At 37.0% G+C, this 17,432-nt stretch overlaps 1 protein-coding gene across 1 annotated transcript in view; it reads left to right on the forward strand.

Moving 5' to 3' along the window:
* Positions 1-17,432, forward strand: part of THSD7A (thrombospondin type 1 domain containing 7A) — a 442,804-nt gene that overhangs the window by 410,868 nt on the left and 14,504 nt on the right. Inside the window, exons 17-22 of the mRNA XM_060108907.1 lie at positions 2,788-2,941; positions 6,165-6,309; positions 7,667-7,782; positions 11,205-11,322; positions 11,573-11,718; positions 12,138-12,312. Coding sequence (XP_059964890.1) covers positions 2,788-2,941; positions 6,165-6,309; positions 7,667-7,782; positions 11,205-11,322; positions 11,573-11,718; positions 12,138-12,312 — 854 coding nt within the window. The remainder of the gene's footprint in view (positions 1-2,787; positions 2,942-6,164; positions 6,310-7,666; positions 7,783-11,204; positions 11,323-11,572; positions 11,719-12,137; positions 12,313-17,432) is intronic.

Below are 17,432 nucleotides of genomic sequence, written 5' to 3' on the forward strand. Positions count from 1 at the left end.
ATCAGTATTGATTGGAATTTCTGATTGTGTAATAATGTTTCTTTCTTGATTCAGTAGTATACCTCCCAAACCTTACCCTCTGCTAATTAAGGTCAAATGTTCTGTTAGATGCAAGCATTGGGTGACATTTCAGGACAGAAGAGTCTATAAGAGAGCAGGTTTCAAAATATCTCATTCTTTCTCTTTTAGGATGGTGTGACATCAAAGACTGAGTAATAGTAGTGGTTTGCCCTGCTGGGAAAGAATATTTTTTCACTAACATTTTTGTAGAATTGCCAGCACATGATGATAATAAAAACCAAACAGATTTGGTTATTTCTATTGTTGCTTTTGAATTTTCTGCAGGCAATGCGCCCCTTTATTGCTACAACTGTGGTGGGCATCTGGGCCCACCCTTGGCCTCCAACTTGGTGGTTGTTTTCTAAAATAGTTCAGTATTCTCACAGCATAATCCCTTCTCCTATGGAAAGGAGAAAAGGCCAGGAATTTGAAGAAAGCAAATGAACTTAAAGTGCTTTTCTTTGGGCTCAAGACTTGATCTACAGTGATAAAAGTATCATTATTTATTCTACAGTGATAAAAGTATCATTAATACTAACTCAAATAAATAAAACATAATCTGAATGTCAACAAGAAGGGTTTTTTAGCAATTGTGGCACATTCAAATGATGGAATTCAAGTGTAATCATTAAAAATTATGTCTTAGAAACACAGTTAATAACACAAAAAGATTTTTATAATGTATTGTTGATGTTTTTCCTAAATGGTACAGATAGTAGGTGAAGTTTGCTCCTGTTTAATGAAATGAAAATATATGTTAAAATATAGTAACCTGTTAAGAGTGGTTATCTCTGATAGAATGTAGTGAATTTTCATTATTTCTTGTGATTTTCCTAAAATGAATCTATTACATGTATAATAAAAATTGAAGGAAAAGAAATACCTTTGAAAACAAAGTTTTATACACATAACTACTTAATAGAGTATTGAACATCTGTCCTTAACTTTGAATCAATAGGTAATTTTGCAAGTTAATCCTTGTACATCATGTCAGGGCCTCACATTAATGTAATCTTTTCTTAGCAAATCCAACTTTGGAGATTGAACTGTCCCGTCTGCTCCATGTCCTCTCATAGCTGCTGTCAACAGAACATTTTTTTTTTAACAGAACATTTTTAAAATGCCACTGAAGCTAGAACTTTTTTCCTGGGAAACAAATTCTCCCAGAGAAATTTATAATTTATTTTTTTCCTTCAACAATGGAACTATATAAATGTCTGTCTACATTTGCATATTTTTGTGATTACTTTTTATATATTTATTCAATATCCAAAAAATGCAGAGGTGGGTATTTGTGTGGATATTTTTCCAGGTTACAAACCCAGTTAAGACATAACCAACAGCTTAGTTTTCCAGTCCTTGAATGCGTTTCACAGGAAAACCACATTTCTCTTAAAATTAGCAGCGCTGTATAGAAACGTGATTCTGCAGAGGAGATTTGTGAAGATGCAATGTCCCTACTGATTGTAAATCCCTGAGAAAAGTTGACATTCCAGGTATAATTGGTAATGTAATGCAACCAACAGTTTAAAACATTGCAATGGGTTTGAGAGGCTTAAGAGCTCAAGCCTTCCTTTTCATCTCCTGCAATGCAGTTCTCTTCCCAAACCTATTAATTTGGTTGACCTTCTCTGAGTTACAAATGAGGGATAAAGTTTTTCTCTTCTATTCGAAAAGTGCCTTGAGAGATTATTAACTACAGTAAAAGTTAAGTCTGGTACTAGCCACATTAATTAGATTCCCAAGAGATGACTAAGGAGCCCTTTATGACTGCTTACAATAGAATGAAATGTAATAAAATGTTTGAATTTGTTCTGTTAAAAAGAAAACTAACAATAAAAAAGGTCAAGATATAGGAAGATCCCAACAACCACGTTTAGAGAATTTGTGCTTTTATTCTTATGATTGTCTCTTCACTTTTGCCTTTCTTTTAAGGTTATCAGCAGATGGGAAGCTAAAATTACTTTTTTTTTTTTTTTTTTTTTTGCGGTACGCGGGCCTCCCACTGTTGTGGCCTCTCCTGTTGCGGAGCACAGGCTCCGGACGCGCAGGCTCAGCGGCCATGGCTCACGGGCCCAGCCGCTCCGCGGCATGTGGGCTCTTCCCAGACCGGGGCACGAACCCGTGTCCCCTGCATCGGCAGGCGGACTCTCAACCACTGCACCACCAGGGAAGCCCCTAAAATTACTTTTGAAATGACAAAACAACTTGATAAATACCATCAGTTACTTTCTCAAAACCACTTACTGAAATCTCTCCCTAGGAGATTTCAGTGTGCCTTGTCTTCCATCATATATGAATATGCCTTCTCCATGGAATTCACCATTTTCCTCAGAAGAAAAACATGCGTTATATTCCAAAATTGTAACCCATCTATGAATATCTTTGGTGAACTCATTAGTTTCTGCATCATATATGGGTGTAAATGACCCTCTCCTTTAAGAGGAAGACACATAGTTTATGTACACAGTGTATACACAGTGGCTATAATTTTAAAAGATTATGATGATACATGCAAGCACAGATTTTTAAATCATAAGCTATACAACTATGTATGGGAGGCAGAGATCCTTTTATGTCTTTATGTTGTGAGAATTTTATTTATTAAATGCAAAGCTTCCCATCCCCCACCTCCATGGTGATGTCTTATGAAAAACCTTGTACCTTACAGGTTGGCCATTGTTCAGTTGTCCCAGTTCCTTCACTGATAGGTATGTTTTCTTCTAGATGCATGCAGAACACGGCGGATGGCCCTTCTGACCATGTAGAGGATTACCTCTGTGACCCAGAAGAGATGCCTCTGGGCTCTAGAGAGTGCAAATTACCATGTCCTGAGGATTGTGTGATAACTGAATGGGGTCCATGGACCCGATGCACTTTGGTGAGACAATTAACCATTTATTAATGTAGAATTTGCTTAATTCCTTACCACTAAAGCTTTAAAAATATTATTAAGAAAATAATAGCTTGGTTACTAAATTAGTTACCAAAGCAAGGCATATTTTTGGCTACTTCATTCTTATGACAGTGCCATTTAAAATCAGCAATGTTTGGACTGACACTGGAACAGCTCAACCTCTTGCAAGCTTTATGCTCCTCCACCATCCTCCTAAACCCAGCACAAAATGCCTTTTTTTTGGGGGGGGGGTGCTGTGTTAGGTCTTCATTGCTGCTTGTGGACTTTCTCTAGTTGCAAAGAGCAGGGGCTACTCTTCGTTGCAGTGCGCGGGCTTCTCATCGCAGTGGCTTCCCTTGTTGCGGAGCATGGGCTCTAGGCACACAGGCTTCAATAGTTGTGGCTCGTGGGATCTAGAGCACAGGCTCAATAGTTGTGGCACACGGGCTTAGGTGCTCTGCGGCATGTGGGATCTTCCCAGACCAGGGATTGAGCCCGTGTCCCCTGCATTAGCAGACGAATTCTTAACCACTGCACCACCAGGGAAGTCCCAAAATGCCTTTACGTTTGCTTATGGATTCACAGCATGTTAAAAACTGCAGTGGTGATAATGATTCCTTCCAGGTAAAGGGAAAAAGCATGAAAATCTAGTAAAAATACTTTAATGGTGTCAGGTTATTATCATCCCTTGCTTTTTGCCCAATCTACTTAAAATTGTAGGAATAATCTTTCACACAGTAGGCGTATGGCAGCAGGAGTATTGACACTAAAACGCAAAAGATCCTGGTAAGAAAGGGAGTAGAAAGAAGAAAGCTGTGCATCAGTGAATCTCTTTCCACACACTGACTCTTGAGTCTCTTTGGGCCTGGAAAGCCAGCTGAGAGTTTCCAATCACACAAAGCGTCTAGATTTCAGCAGCCCGTAGGGCCTCTTCCATGGGACCCTGGGAGGAGAGTCACTTGAAACAGAACTGGCTGATGATGTGGGAAATTTGGCTTACCCTTGTGCACCTTGGTAAAGCTGCACACTTCAGAATGGCATCAAATCATGGAAAAGATACATCTAATGTGGAATTAATTTGCTGAAATATAATATGGGACAGATACATGTTTTCAAGGAGAAATTAATTTTCTATTTCAGTGTTAACATTATTAAAGATGCTGATTAGCAGCCAACTGATAGAGCAGGAGAAAAACAGGGCTGGCAGTTGACTTGGATACAGGTTAAACTGCAATTAAGAATCATCTGTTTTGGGCTTCTCTGGTGGCGCAGTGGTTGAGAGTCCACCTGCCGATGCAGGGGACACGGGTCCGTGCCCCGGTCCGAGAGGATCCCACATGCCGCGGAGCGGCTGGGCCCGTGAGCCATGGCTGCTGAGCCTGCGCGTCCAGAGCCTGTGCTTCGCAACGGGAGAGGCCACAACAGTGAGAGGCCCGCGTACGGCAAAGAAAAAAAAAATCAGCTGTTTCACAAGCATATGCAAATGATTTTCTATTCTATTTAATTCCATAGCATCAGATTTGAAGTTACTGTTTCTCATCTTAGTAACCAAATGTTTTCAAAACAAGACTGTACCAGTAGGAGAATGGCAACCAGTCTTTTTAATTAGTGCTAAGTTGTGTTTGTATGCATATATGTGTGCACATTAGGAAAATAAAGGTTGTATATAACTAGTTATTTAAAGTTCACCCTTAAAACCGTTTTTCAGGTCCTGTCAACTACATTAGATAAATAGATAGATTATAATTTCTGTATTAGTGATCTACAATAATTAATATGACCATATGTATGTGTTTGTGTATGGATGATGTGATGTATCTATTAATATTCGACACATAGGCTTTTCTCCCAGTTTTACTGAGAAATAATTGACAGACATCACTGAATGTTTAAGGCATATAGCATGATGGTTTGATCTACATATATTGTGAAATGATTACAATAGGTTCAGTAGCATCCATCTTCTCAAATAGGTATGATGAAAAGAAAAGAAAGAAGAAAAGAATAAAGGAAAAAAATTTTCTGCTTGTGATGAGAACTGTTAAGATTTAGTCTCTTAACAACTTTCCTTACAGCAGTGTTAGCTACAGTCATCATGTTGTACATTACATCCCTACTACTTTTATCTTATAACTGGAAATTTGTACCTTTTGACCACTTTCCTCCAATTCTCCCTTCTCTCCTACCCCCAATTCTGGTAACTGTAAGTCTGATCTCTTTTTCTATGAGTTTTGTTTTTTCTTTTGTTTTTTAGATTCCACATATAAGTGAGATCATAGAGTATTTATCTTTGTCTGACATTTCACTTAGCGTAATGCCTTCAGGGTCCATCCATGTTGTCACAAATTGTAGGAACCCTCATTTTTTATGGCTGAATAATATTCCACTGTATAATTATACTACAACTTATTTATCCATTCATCCATTGATGGACACTTTGGTTTTCTTCCATATCTTGGCTATTGTAAATAGTGCTGCAATAAACAAGGGGGTGCAGATATCTTTTCGGGTTAGACACATCTCTTAAGCATTGTTGACTGAAGAAACACACACAGCTTAAAAGTTGCACATTAAGCTTTATTTGGGGATCTTACTGAGGATTATAGCCTGGGAGACAACCTTTTAGATAGCTCTGAGGAACTGCTCTGAAAAGGTAAAGGAGGAGCCAGGATAAACAGGAGTTTTTTGCTGGGAAAGAACATACAGTCAGACATCAAAAGATTACTGCTACTCACTAAAACAGACATCTCTAGTTAATGACTTGAGTGCTTTCCTGTGTATAGGAAGATGCAAGAATCTGGTCTCATTGAAATTATTCCTTAGACATGTATCTTAACTATCTTGGGTCAGTATCCAAAGCACAGAATGCTACCTCTTTTTCTCCATCCTGTTTCGCTCAGGGCACATCACCTGCAGCAGCTGCAGTGGGTGCCTTGATCACTGTAGAACTGAGAGAGCAGGCAACGTTCTTCGTGTACTGGAAGGCAGACAACCTTCCCTGGCCCCAGCACCTTAGAGCTAGGTGGAACATCAGAAACTCATCCAGCACCTTGATTTTAATAAATGAAGAAATGGAGGTGTTATGAGATTGTTTAAGTTAGCCAGTGTCCCAAAGGTTCTAACTCTTGCCCCAGTGCTCTCCCTAATACATTAGCTCTTGTGTGGCTGAGTATTCACCTTTCTGAGGAGTTATATTATTCTTTGACAGCCTTGCAATCAAAGCAGTTTTCGGCAAAGGTCAGCTGATCCCATCAGACAACCTGCTGATGAAGGAAGAGCCTGCCCTGATGCTGTTGAGAAGGAACCCTGTAACCTGAACAAAAACTGCTTCCACTATGATTATAATGTGACAGGTACGTGAATAGTCATCTCCTTATAGAGTTAAAGGCCAAATCCCACGTCTGTCAGCTCAGCAGCATTTCCGGAAGTATTGTTCAACTCCGTCTGCGTGCCTTTTGGACATGCTGCCTACTCTCCCAGAAATAATTCCGTATTAAATGAAAGAAATATTTATTTTTAATAAACATCAAAATAGAGAATGAAATTATCACACAAACATTAGCTCTTAAGGCAGACGGAGAATAGTCTAAGGGTTCCTATTTAAGCCACCCTCCCACTTTCAGATGGTGCACATAAAAGATATATCTTCCCATAGGTATCAGTTTTTTGAAAGATGTCTGTCTTCTTCAGAATGTGTTTAATCACTGTGAATACTGGAACAACAATTCTTTCTGTGGGGGCAGTTCATAGGCATGATTAGTCTGCTGTAAAGACATCAGCAATCTTAAGCTTGCCAAGAAATGCGTGAAGAGAATATAAACATTTCAGAGATATAAATATTATCAAAGGTATAGGTGAAAAAAGATAGATGAGTATTTTTTAGAAAAAAAAGGCTTATTCTAAATTCCATTTCTTTCCCAAACCCTCATCTCATACCATCAAGGCATATACTCTAAGAAAGAAGACTTTCATGGTTTGTATGACTTAGGGCAACACTGAAGCTTATTTTGGAATTTTTCACAAGTAATTTTCACACCAAAATAAACCCCAGAAACTGTACAGTGACACACAGCAGTCAGATTGGCTTTTTGCTTCTTTTGGTTTTTCTCTTCAGTTTCATGACAGAATGAAATCACAGTTCTCTGGGGCATGCTACATTACCCTGGAAAGAAAGATAAAAGAATTATTTTGCAAAAGACATATAATAAGGGGAATTAAATAAATATGGCCAAAGTGATTTTGAAATAAATAAGCGTACACTTTACAGTATTCTACAGTACGGACAGTAAGTGAAAGACAGTTTTATTTGAATATAACTACCTAAAGTATGAGCCATTAAAATTATGATTATTTTGCTGAAACAAAAATGTTGAAATTTAAATTTCTACTTTCGTTAGGAAAAAAGTTTTTAAATGACATTTGATCTGCAGGCCACAGCCATTTCTACAGTATCACCAAACAGCTAGCTAGCAAGATTGTCAGGGAGACATCTGCCTCAGGAATAGTCCCTGTAGCGATGTGCAACGCCAGCATTTCCATTTGACTCCAGATATGTTCAAAGCCGGGGCCCATACGCTCTGCGTGTGGGATGATTGATTGCGGGGCTTAGGAAGCAGTTGTGAATTAAATATGGGATTCAGGTCATCCGAGTTTCATTTGAAATCCGGTTCATACATAGCCTTCTGTTCTGATATGCTCCCTTCCTTCCAGACTGGAGTACATGCCAGCTGAGTGAGAAGGCAGTTTGTGGAAATGGCATGAAAACAAGGATGTTGGATTGTGTGCGAAGTGATGGCAAGTCGGTTAACCTGAAATATTGTGAAGAGGTAAGGGGATGCTTTGTTATGTCTTTGCAAGTAAATTCTTCCCTAATAATTTCAATTCATGCTGAGCCAAGTGACCTGACCGGCGCTTTATGCAGCTCGTTGCCAGAAGATGTTTTCGGCACTATTCAGAGGCTGCTAAACACCCTCTTGAAAAGAGACACTGTCCAACACTACTGATTTCTACACATAATTCCCTGTATTTTGTTCTGCTTGGAGCCCAAAGGTATGCTAATTAGCCTATTCTGAAAGAAATGCTTGGGGAACAATAAGTAATCAAGGTGAATAAAGGCAATAAATCTTAATCAGACTACTCATCATCTTTTGTAATTTCATATGAATTTTGTGTTGCCTGGGACACCTGCCAAGAGCCATCATTTATTCTCTCTGTTGCACAACATTGATCGCATGTGGCTTGGTAGCAGATTTTGATATTAGGATCTAATACCCAGCTGTGAGAGTCTAAGACTCAGGTCTGGATAAGAGAGAGCTTGAAGTTCAAGCAAAGGAATAGAGTCTGCCATTAGTGTCTTTAAGGTACAGAGAATTGTAACTGTTAATTCTCCAATTTACAAAAGTAATGTTATCATTTCTAATACGACCTTAGGAAATGCGAGAAAACATAGTTGTTGTCCTTCGGTAGTTTTCATGAAGCTACACTTTGGGTTTTGATTATTTTGTCTGGTTCCCAGACCAAAAGGGCACTCACATTCCTGACAGATTTTGACTCCTCCTGCATCTGAGGCCACTGGGTTAAACATGAACCAAGATAAGCAACAGCCTCCATAGACCTGCAACACCCAGGAGGAACTTATAACCTCATTAGGGTTCAGTAGACATGGGACCATGACTTCTGTCTACACATCCTAGGGGTTATTATAAGCTCATGGTAAACTATTCAAACTCCTAAGGGAAAACTCAAGATGGAAATATTTTAATCCATTTGATATCTTTGATATTATCACGTGGACCTAATTAACTATCTGTATCTCTGTCCATGGGAACAGAGCTCCCAAGTGTGCTGAAAACAAATTGTTGAGTTAATAAATTGCTCTGTCATCTTATAACTTAGTCAATTACTGCTTTAGATTTCATCAGAAATTTTATACCTGAATCAGTCTGGCTTTGAAACTAATAACATCGAAGTGATGTGACCATTATAAAAATAACATTATTATTAATGAATGTTATTATAGTTATATACAGGCTGGAGAGCTTTCTGTGGTCTACCTCTAGTTGGTTAATATGTCTCTCTTTTTGCAGATGCACATGTAAGTGTCCTCCTGGGTCAGAATGAGATAACTATTAATAGCTCTGAGAGCTTTTAGAAAGCTAAACCCAAATCATACAAGACCAGTTTTTAAATATCTCATGACTACAGGACAAAGATATAAATAGGGCCTTTTATTTCTTAAGTGAAACGTGGGTAAAAACCTGAGAAATAATTTTAAGTATCCAGGAGCCTAGATAAATTTACTTTTATGTACAAATATTATAATGTTTGAATACTGTGATGACAGGGATTCAAATCATAACATTTTAGTAAACACTGTATTCAGGGAGAGCAGTGCTACTCTCTGCAGGAATTGGATTAAACAACTCATATCCCATTTTATCCACCCTAAAAAGCAGTAGACTTAAATAATAGCCCTGAGAAAAGCTGGCTATCTTTTTTAACAGTATATTGCCTACCTACTAATACATGTGCAAACCCTGAATTGAGTGCAATAGCAGTAGCTAACTCTTGCTGTTTCTCTAACAGCCCAAAAGAAAGATGGCATTACTGTCCAACAAAGAGGAAAATTAGGGTTAAATCCATCCAGCATTTATATAGCACTTTTGTCTTTGATGTTTTTCAGACATTAATTCACCAGATACCTAATAACTGGTTTCTCCTTTCGTATTCTTTTATCCCTGAACATGTTTAGATAAATGATAGATTAGATAGATGATAGGATAGATAGATAGATAGATAGATAGGTAGATAGGTAGGTAGATAGATATAGAGAGAGAGGAGAAAAAGGAGCTACAACAAATTTAAGAGAAAAAGTAGTACAGAGTTGAAATGTCTTACTACTGGGTACCCAAAATATCTGTAAACAGACATCCTTTTTAACCCTCTAGCGAAATAAATAAGCCAGTAGTAGTTGGATTCGGTGATTCAAAACCTTTCTCCATGAAACTATTAGGTACCTTAAATTTAACACATCATTTTTATATCACCTTAAAACTTCTAATCTCCAGTGATTATAAGTGATTTAATTTTAAATTAAGTGATATGGTAAAAGTTTTCATACCAAATACTCAGCTTTGTCAAGTATTACTGATGGAGAATATGAGAGTGTTTACAGAGGGATCTGGTTCGTAAATCATCGATCTGATCCTCTCTCAGTGCATAACTTAGAGCCAAGAGTTCTACTTGAACCGCAACATAACATTTCAGAAAAATTTTCTTTTGCCATTTTCTGCTCTATAAATTAGACACTATAAACTTACTTTCATGCAGAAATAAAAAAAGGTCTTGAAAATCCCCAAGGATTACTAATTTTAAAAATTGCACTTTCCTAACAAGCTCTTAATTTTTCTATTTCAATGCTACTTTGTACCTTTGACTTTTTAAATGTTTGAACATACAGTGGATGAGTTTGAAATCTCATCCTTTATTTTAAAGGTAGAATACTTAAATAAGTAATGCTACTTAATGCAATAAAATGCACAACATTATTATCTGATGAGAGACTAATGCCAAAATAACAATTACACCACAGTTACCTGCTGAGATCAGTTTTAGAAGAGAAAATCTTTTTTTTAAATAATAAATGTATATAAAATATTCGTAATAAAAATTCTAGTGACCTACCCCTCCTTTTGAGAGACATAGCTTACTTTAAAACTATTTTATATTATTTTAGTACATTATATTTTTGGTTTTGAGTGTCAATTGCTTTAACCTCGCTCTTTTTTCAGTTTGACATGCACATGTAAAAATAAATAATATCCCCAAAATACAATTATATATCTGTATATTGATGATATTCTTGGTTTTTAACTAATAGAAAATATTTGTGCTTCCACCTATTTATTCCTCCTTTAGGGAAATACAACTAATTTGGAGATTAAATCTTCCTTTTTTCATTTTTTATATAAAAAATTCAATATATAAGTATATTGAGTAAATGGGCTCCTCTTTCATCCTATCCTGTTCCTTTTGCTCCCACTCTCCTGGATTGAGCCACTTTATATTTTTAACAGTTTGGGTCCTTGTCCTGCAGACATCTTTTTATTTTATTATGCGTCTTGCTTATTCTTCCTCTCCTCTCCTCTTATCCCTGCTCCAATCTTGCCCTTCCTTCCTCCTTCCATCAACACTGCACTGTGGTCATGCCTTCCCGTCAGTACAAATAGATCTACCTCTATCCTTTCAGCTTGGCCTGGAGAAGAACTGGCAGATGAACACGTCCTGCATGGTGGAATGTCCTGTGAACTGTCAGCTTTCTGACTGGTCTCCTTGGTCAGAGTGTTCTCAAACATGTGGCCTCACAGGTTTGTTGGTGCTTTATTTGGCATTAGACTGATGGTCAAGGAATATGAAATAAAATGTCCCTCTTGCTTTAAGTCCTAGCAAATAATCTGCAGAAAGGTTGAATCAGGGTATCTTTCTTTCCAAAACATCTAAGCCTTACTTGTTCCTCTAATCTCGGAAGAAATGTCTTTGACACCTTCTCCCAATAAGATGTATGCTTGCACAACTGTAGTGTATCACTGAGGTTGCAAAACTTTGTATCTCTTAAAGGAAAAATGATCCGAAGAAGAACAGTAACCCAGCCCTTTCAGGGTGATGGAAGACCATGCCCTGCCCTGATGGAACAGTCTAAGCCTTGCCCAGTGAAGCCCTGTTATCGGTGGCAATACAGCCAGTGGTCTGCATGCCAAGTGCAGGTAACCAATCTCAAGAAGTTGTATGGAAGTGTGTATTCTTTATCTGGAGAGACTTGGTTTCAGAAATATTTTCAGAGCTTACAGATAGCATGTTTCCTGTTAAAAGATTTTAGGTACCTTGCCATTTCATAACTGTTTAATTAGTTTCAATAACAAGCACTCCCTGTCCTGTATTTTAAAACCATTTGGAGACTGATTCATTTTAATGAAAATTTATTTGCCCGTCTTTGGCTAGAAAACAAATAAATTGTTCATGCTATGCTTTATAGCTAGTGCCCTATAGGACTTCTTCCCTAGGGTTTCAAATGCTCCTTTAACTGCTCATAAATCAAAATCAGTGGTGCAGAGATGACTGTAAACGATGAGCTAACTAATGAATTATTTTTTTTCCTAATTAGTTATTTCTTCCTCCATTTCAGGATGCCCAGTGTGGCGAAGGGACCAGAACAAGGAATATTTCTTGTGTAGTGAGTGATGGGTCCGCTGATGATTTCAGCAAGGTAGTGGATGAAGAATTCTGTACTGATATTGAACCCATTATAGATGGTAATAAAAAAGTGGTTCTTGAGGAAACCTGCACCCAGCCTTGCCCAGGTAACAACAGCAAAACAGAATTCGTACTTTGGCCATTCCTTACCAGGACCAGGGTGGAGAAGGGGTTGCATGTATAAGTCTAAGTTAAGAGATGTCAGCAGTCTTCTCATTCAGTAATATCTGTGCCAACAGCTAGACACTGTAGTGTGGATGAAGGGGGGGGGGCACTGCCTCCTTACTGCCAGGTGGGGATGAAGTCCAGTTCTCCTACGTGGCCTCTGTTGACACTCACCCCCCTCGAGTTTTAACTTCTGCAAAGAATAGAAATTAAGGCCTTAGGCTCATGCTTGACAGGGAGAGTATGAAAATTCTACCCTTAGATATATTAGCTAAAATATATTAGCTATTAGATATAATAGCTAAAATTCTACCCCTAGATAAATTACCATTCAAGAGTGAGAAAAAATAGTATTATGGAAGAAAATTTTGAATGAAAGAAATTCTGATTCAGTGTTGGACACAGAGGTGCAAGCAGGAAAATGTAGAAAGCAAACGTTGTATATCAAATAGTTTAGAAATAAATAGCAGGAAGTGATAAGTTAATGATTAGGAATTTGGGCTTGATGCAGGACTTTAGGGTAGATAGAAGGTCAAAATAACCTCAGTGTCAAGCATGACACTATGGCCTTAAGAAAGATATGGGGGCAACAGTGTATTGGTGGGCTAGAAAAGAACAAGATTGGAAGTGAATTCTTTTTTAATTTTCATTTTATATTGGAGTGTAGTTGATTGACAATATTGTGTTTCAGGTGTACAGCATAGTGATTCAGGTGTGTGTGTGTGTGTGTGTGTGTGTGTATATATATGGTCTTTTTCGGATTCTTTTCCCATATAGATTATTACAAAATATAAGTAGAGTTCCCTGTGCTGTACAGTAGGTCTTTGTTGATTATCTATTTTATATATGGTACTATGTATATGTTAATCCCAAACTCCTAATTTATCCCTCACCTTTTTCCTTTGATAACCATAAATTTGTTTTCTACATCTGGGAGTCTATTTTGTAAATAACTTCATTTGTATCATTTTTTTAGATTTCACATATAAGTGATATCATATATTTGTGCTGCAATGAACATTGGGGTGCATGTATCTTTATGGATTATGGTTTTCTCTGGATATATGCCCAGGAATGGTTTTGATGTGCATTTCTCTAATAATTAATTAGCAATATGGAGCCTCTTTTCATGTGCTTCTTGGTCACCTTTATGTCTTCTTTGGAGAAATGTCTTATTTAAATCTTCTGCCCATTCTTTAATTCCGTTGTTGTTGTTGTTGTTTTGGGGGGGGGGTTGTTTGTTTGATATTGAGCTGCATGAGCTGCTTGTATATTTTGGAGATGAATTACCTTGTCAGTTGCATTGTTTGCAAATATTTTCTCCCATTCTGTGGGTTGTCTTTTCGTTTTGTTGATGGCTTCCTTTGCTGTGCAAAAGCTTCTAAGTTTCATTAGGTCCCATTTGTTTATTTTTGTTTTTATTTCCATTACTCTAGGAGGTAGATCCAAAAAGATCTTGCTGCGATTTATGTCATAGAGTGTTCCGCCTATGTTTTCCTCTAAGCGTTTTATAGTGTCTGGTCTTACATTTAATCTATTTTGAGTTTATTTTTGTGTATGGTATTTGAGAATGTTCTCATTTCATTCATTTACATATAGCTGTCCGGCTTACCCAGCACCACTTATTGAAGAGACTGTCTTTTCTCCACTGTGTATCCTTGACTCCTTTGTCATACATTAGTTGACCATAGGTGTGTGGGTTTATTTCTGGGCTTTCTATCCTATTCCATTGATGAATATTTTTGCTTTTGTGCCAGTGCCATTACTGGCTTTTTTTCCTATTTTAATTTTTATTAGAGTATAGTTGATTTACAATGTTTTGCTAGTTTCTGCTGTACAGCAAACTGAGTCACTTAAACATATACATATATCCAATCTTTTTTAGATTCTAGTCCCATATAGGTCAGTACAGAGTACTGAGTTACTGTGCTACACAGTAGGTTCGTATTACTTATCTATTTTATATATAGTAGTGCGTATATGTCAATCCCAATGTCCCAGTTCATCCCCCCCACTTTCCCTCTGGGTAACTGTAAGTTTGTTTTCTACATCTGTGACTCTATTTCTGTTTTGTAAATAGGTTCATTTGTACCATTTTTTTAGATTCCACATATAAGCGATATCATATATTCGTCTTTCTCTGACTTACTTCACTCAGTATGACGAATCTCTAGGTCTGTCCATGTTGCTGCAAATCGCATTATTTTGTTCTTTTCATGGCTGGGTCTCTACAGACAGCATATATTCGGGTCTTGGTTTTACATCCATTCGGTCCATCTATGTCTTTTGGTCACAGCATTTAATACAAACCACTTCAGACCTAGGGACACATACAGACTGAAAGTGAAGGGATGGAAAAAGATATTCCATGCAAATGGAAATCAAAAGAAAGCTGGAGTAGCAATACTCATATCAGACAAAATAGACATTAAAATAAAGACTGTTACAAGAGACAAAGAAGGACACTACATAATGATATAACAATTGTAAATATTTATGCACCCAACATAGGAGCACCTCAATATATAAGGCAAATGCTAACAGCCATAAAAGGGGAAATCAACAGTAACAAAATAATAGTGGAGGACTTTAACACCCCACTTACACCAATGGACAGATCATCCAGACAGAAAATTAATAAGGAAACACAAGCCTTAAATGACACATTAGATCAGATAGACTTAATTGATATTTATAGGATATTCCATCCTAAAGCGGCAGAATACACTTCCTTCTCAAGTGAACATGAAACATTCTCCAGGACAGACCACATCTTGGGTCACAAATCAAGCCTTGGTAAATTTAAGAAAATTGAAGTTTTTCCGACCACACACTATGAGATTAGAAATCAATTACAGTAAAAAAAAAAAAAAAACTGTAAAAAACAGAAACATGTGGAGGCTAAACAGTATGTTACTAAATAACCAATGAATTACTGAAGAAATCAAAAAATACCTAGAGACAAATGACAATAAAAACACAATGATCCAAAACCTATGGGACACAGCAAAGCAGTTCTAAGAGGAAAGTTTATAGCAATACAGTCTTACCTCAGGAAACAAGAAAAATCTCAAATTAATTAACAACCTAACCTTACACCTAAAGCAACTAGAGAAAGAAGAGCAAACCCAAAGTTAGTAGAAGAAAAGAAATCATAAAGATCAGAGCAGAAATAAATGAAATAGGAACAAAGAAAACAATAGCAAAGATCAATAAAACTAAAAGCCAGTTCTTTGAGAAGATAAACAAAATTGATAAACCATTAGCCAGAGTCATCAAGAAAAAAAGGGAAAAGACTCAGATCAATAAAATTAGAAATGAAAAAGAAGGTAAATGGACACCACAGAAATATACAGGATCATGAGAGGTTACTACAAGCAATTCTATGTCAATAAAATGGACAACCTGGAAGAAATGGACAAATTCTTAGAAAGGTACAATTTCCCAAGACTGAACCAGGAAGAAATAGAAAATATGAACAGACCAATCACAAGCACTGAAATTGAAACTGTGATGAAAAAACTTCCAACAAACAAAAATCCAGGACCAGATGACTTCACAGGCCAATTCTATCAAACATTTAGAGAAGAGTTAAACCTACACTTCTGAAACTCTTCCAAAAAAATTGCAGAGGAAGGAACACTCCCAAGCTCATTCTACAAGGCCACCATCAGCCTGTTGCAAAAAAAGAAAATTAAGAATTTTCTTAATTCTGTAATAAAATTAAGAAAATTAAATGTAAGACAGAATACTAAAAACTTAGAGGAAAACATAGGCAGAACACTCTGACATAAATCACAGCAAAATCTCTTTTGATCTATCTCCTAGAGTAATGGAAATAAAAACAAAAATAAACAAATGGGACCTAATTAAACTTAGAGGCTTTAGCACAGCAAAGGAACCCATCAACACAATGAAAAGACAACCCACAGAATGGGAGAAAATATTTGCAAACAATGTGACTGACAAGGGATTAATCTCCAAAACTTACAAACAGCTCATGGAGCTCAAAATCAAAAAAACAAGCAACCGAATCAAAAAATGGGTGGAAGACCTAAATAGACATTTCTCCAAAGAAGACCTACAGATGGCCAGAAGGCACGTGAAAAGATGCTCAACATTGTTAAGTATTAGAGAAATGCAAATCAAAACTACAGTGAGATGTCACCTCACACCAGTCAGAATGGCCATCATCAAAAAATCTAAAAACAATAAATGCTGGAGAGGGTGTGGAGAAAAGGGAACCCTCTTACCCTCCTGTTGGTGGGATTGTAAATTGGTACAACCACTATGGAGAACAGTATGGAGGTTCCTTAAAAAACTAAGAATAGAGCTACTGTATGACCCAGCAATCCCACTCCTGGGTATATATCCAGAGTAAACTGTGGTTCAAAAGGATACATGCACCTGATGTTCAATGCAGTGCTGTTGAAAATAGCCAAGACATGGACGCAAACTAAATGTCCATTGACAGAGGAACAGATAAAGAAGATGTGGTACATATATACAATGGAATATTACTCAGCCATTAAAAAGAATGAAATAATGCCATTTGCAGCAACATGGATGGGCCTAGAGATTATCATACTAAGTGAAATAAGTCAGAGAAAGAGAAATATCATGATATCACTTATATGCAGAATCTAAAAAAAATGATAATAATGAACTTATTTACATAACAGAAACACTCACAGACTTAGAGAATGAACTTATGGTTACCAGGGAGAAAGGCAGGGAGGGACAGATTGGGAGGACAGATTGGGATTGACATGTACACACTACTATAGATAACCAACAAGGACCTACTGTATAGCATAGGGAACGTGGCTCAATATTCTGTAATAACCTAAATGAGAAAATTTGCAAAAGAATGGATACTTGTATGGGTACAACTGAATCACTTTGCTGTATTCCTATAACTAACACATCATAGTTTATCAACTATACTCCAATATAAAATAAAATAAAAAAAAGAAATCTGTGGTAAACGATGTGAAGAAAAACTGCAAGATCCCATAGTAGCATAGAACAGGGCAATTCACCATTTTAATTAAAGCAATTA

Source organism: Mesoplodon densirostris, chromosome 9 (assembly GCF_025265405.1).
Source record: "Mesoplodon densirostris isolate mMesDen1 chromosome 9, mMesDen1 primary haplotype, whole genome shotgun sequence".
Lineage (NCBI taxonomy): Eukaryota > Metazoa > Chordata > Mammalia > Artiodactyla > Ziphiidae > Mesoplodon > Mesoplodon densirostris.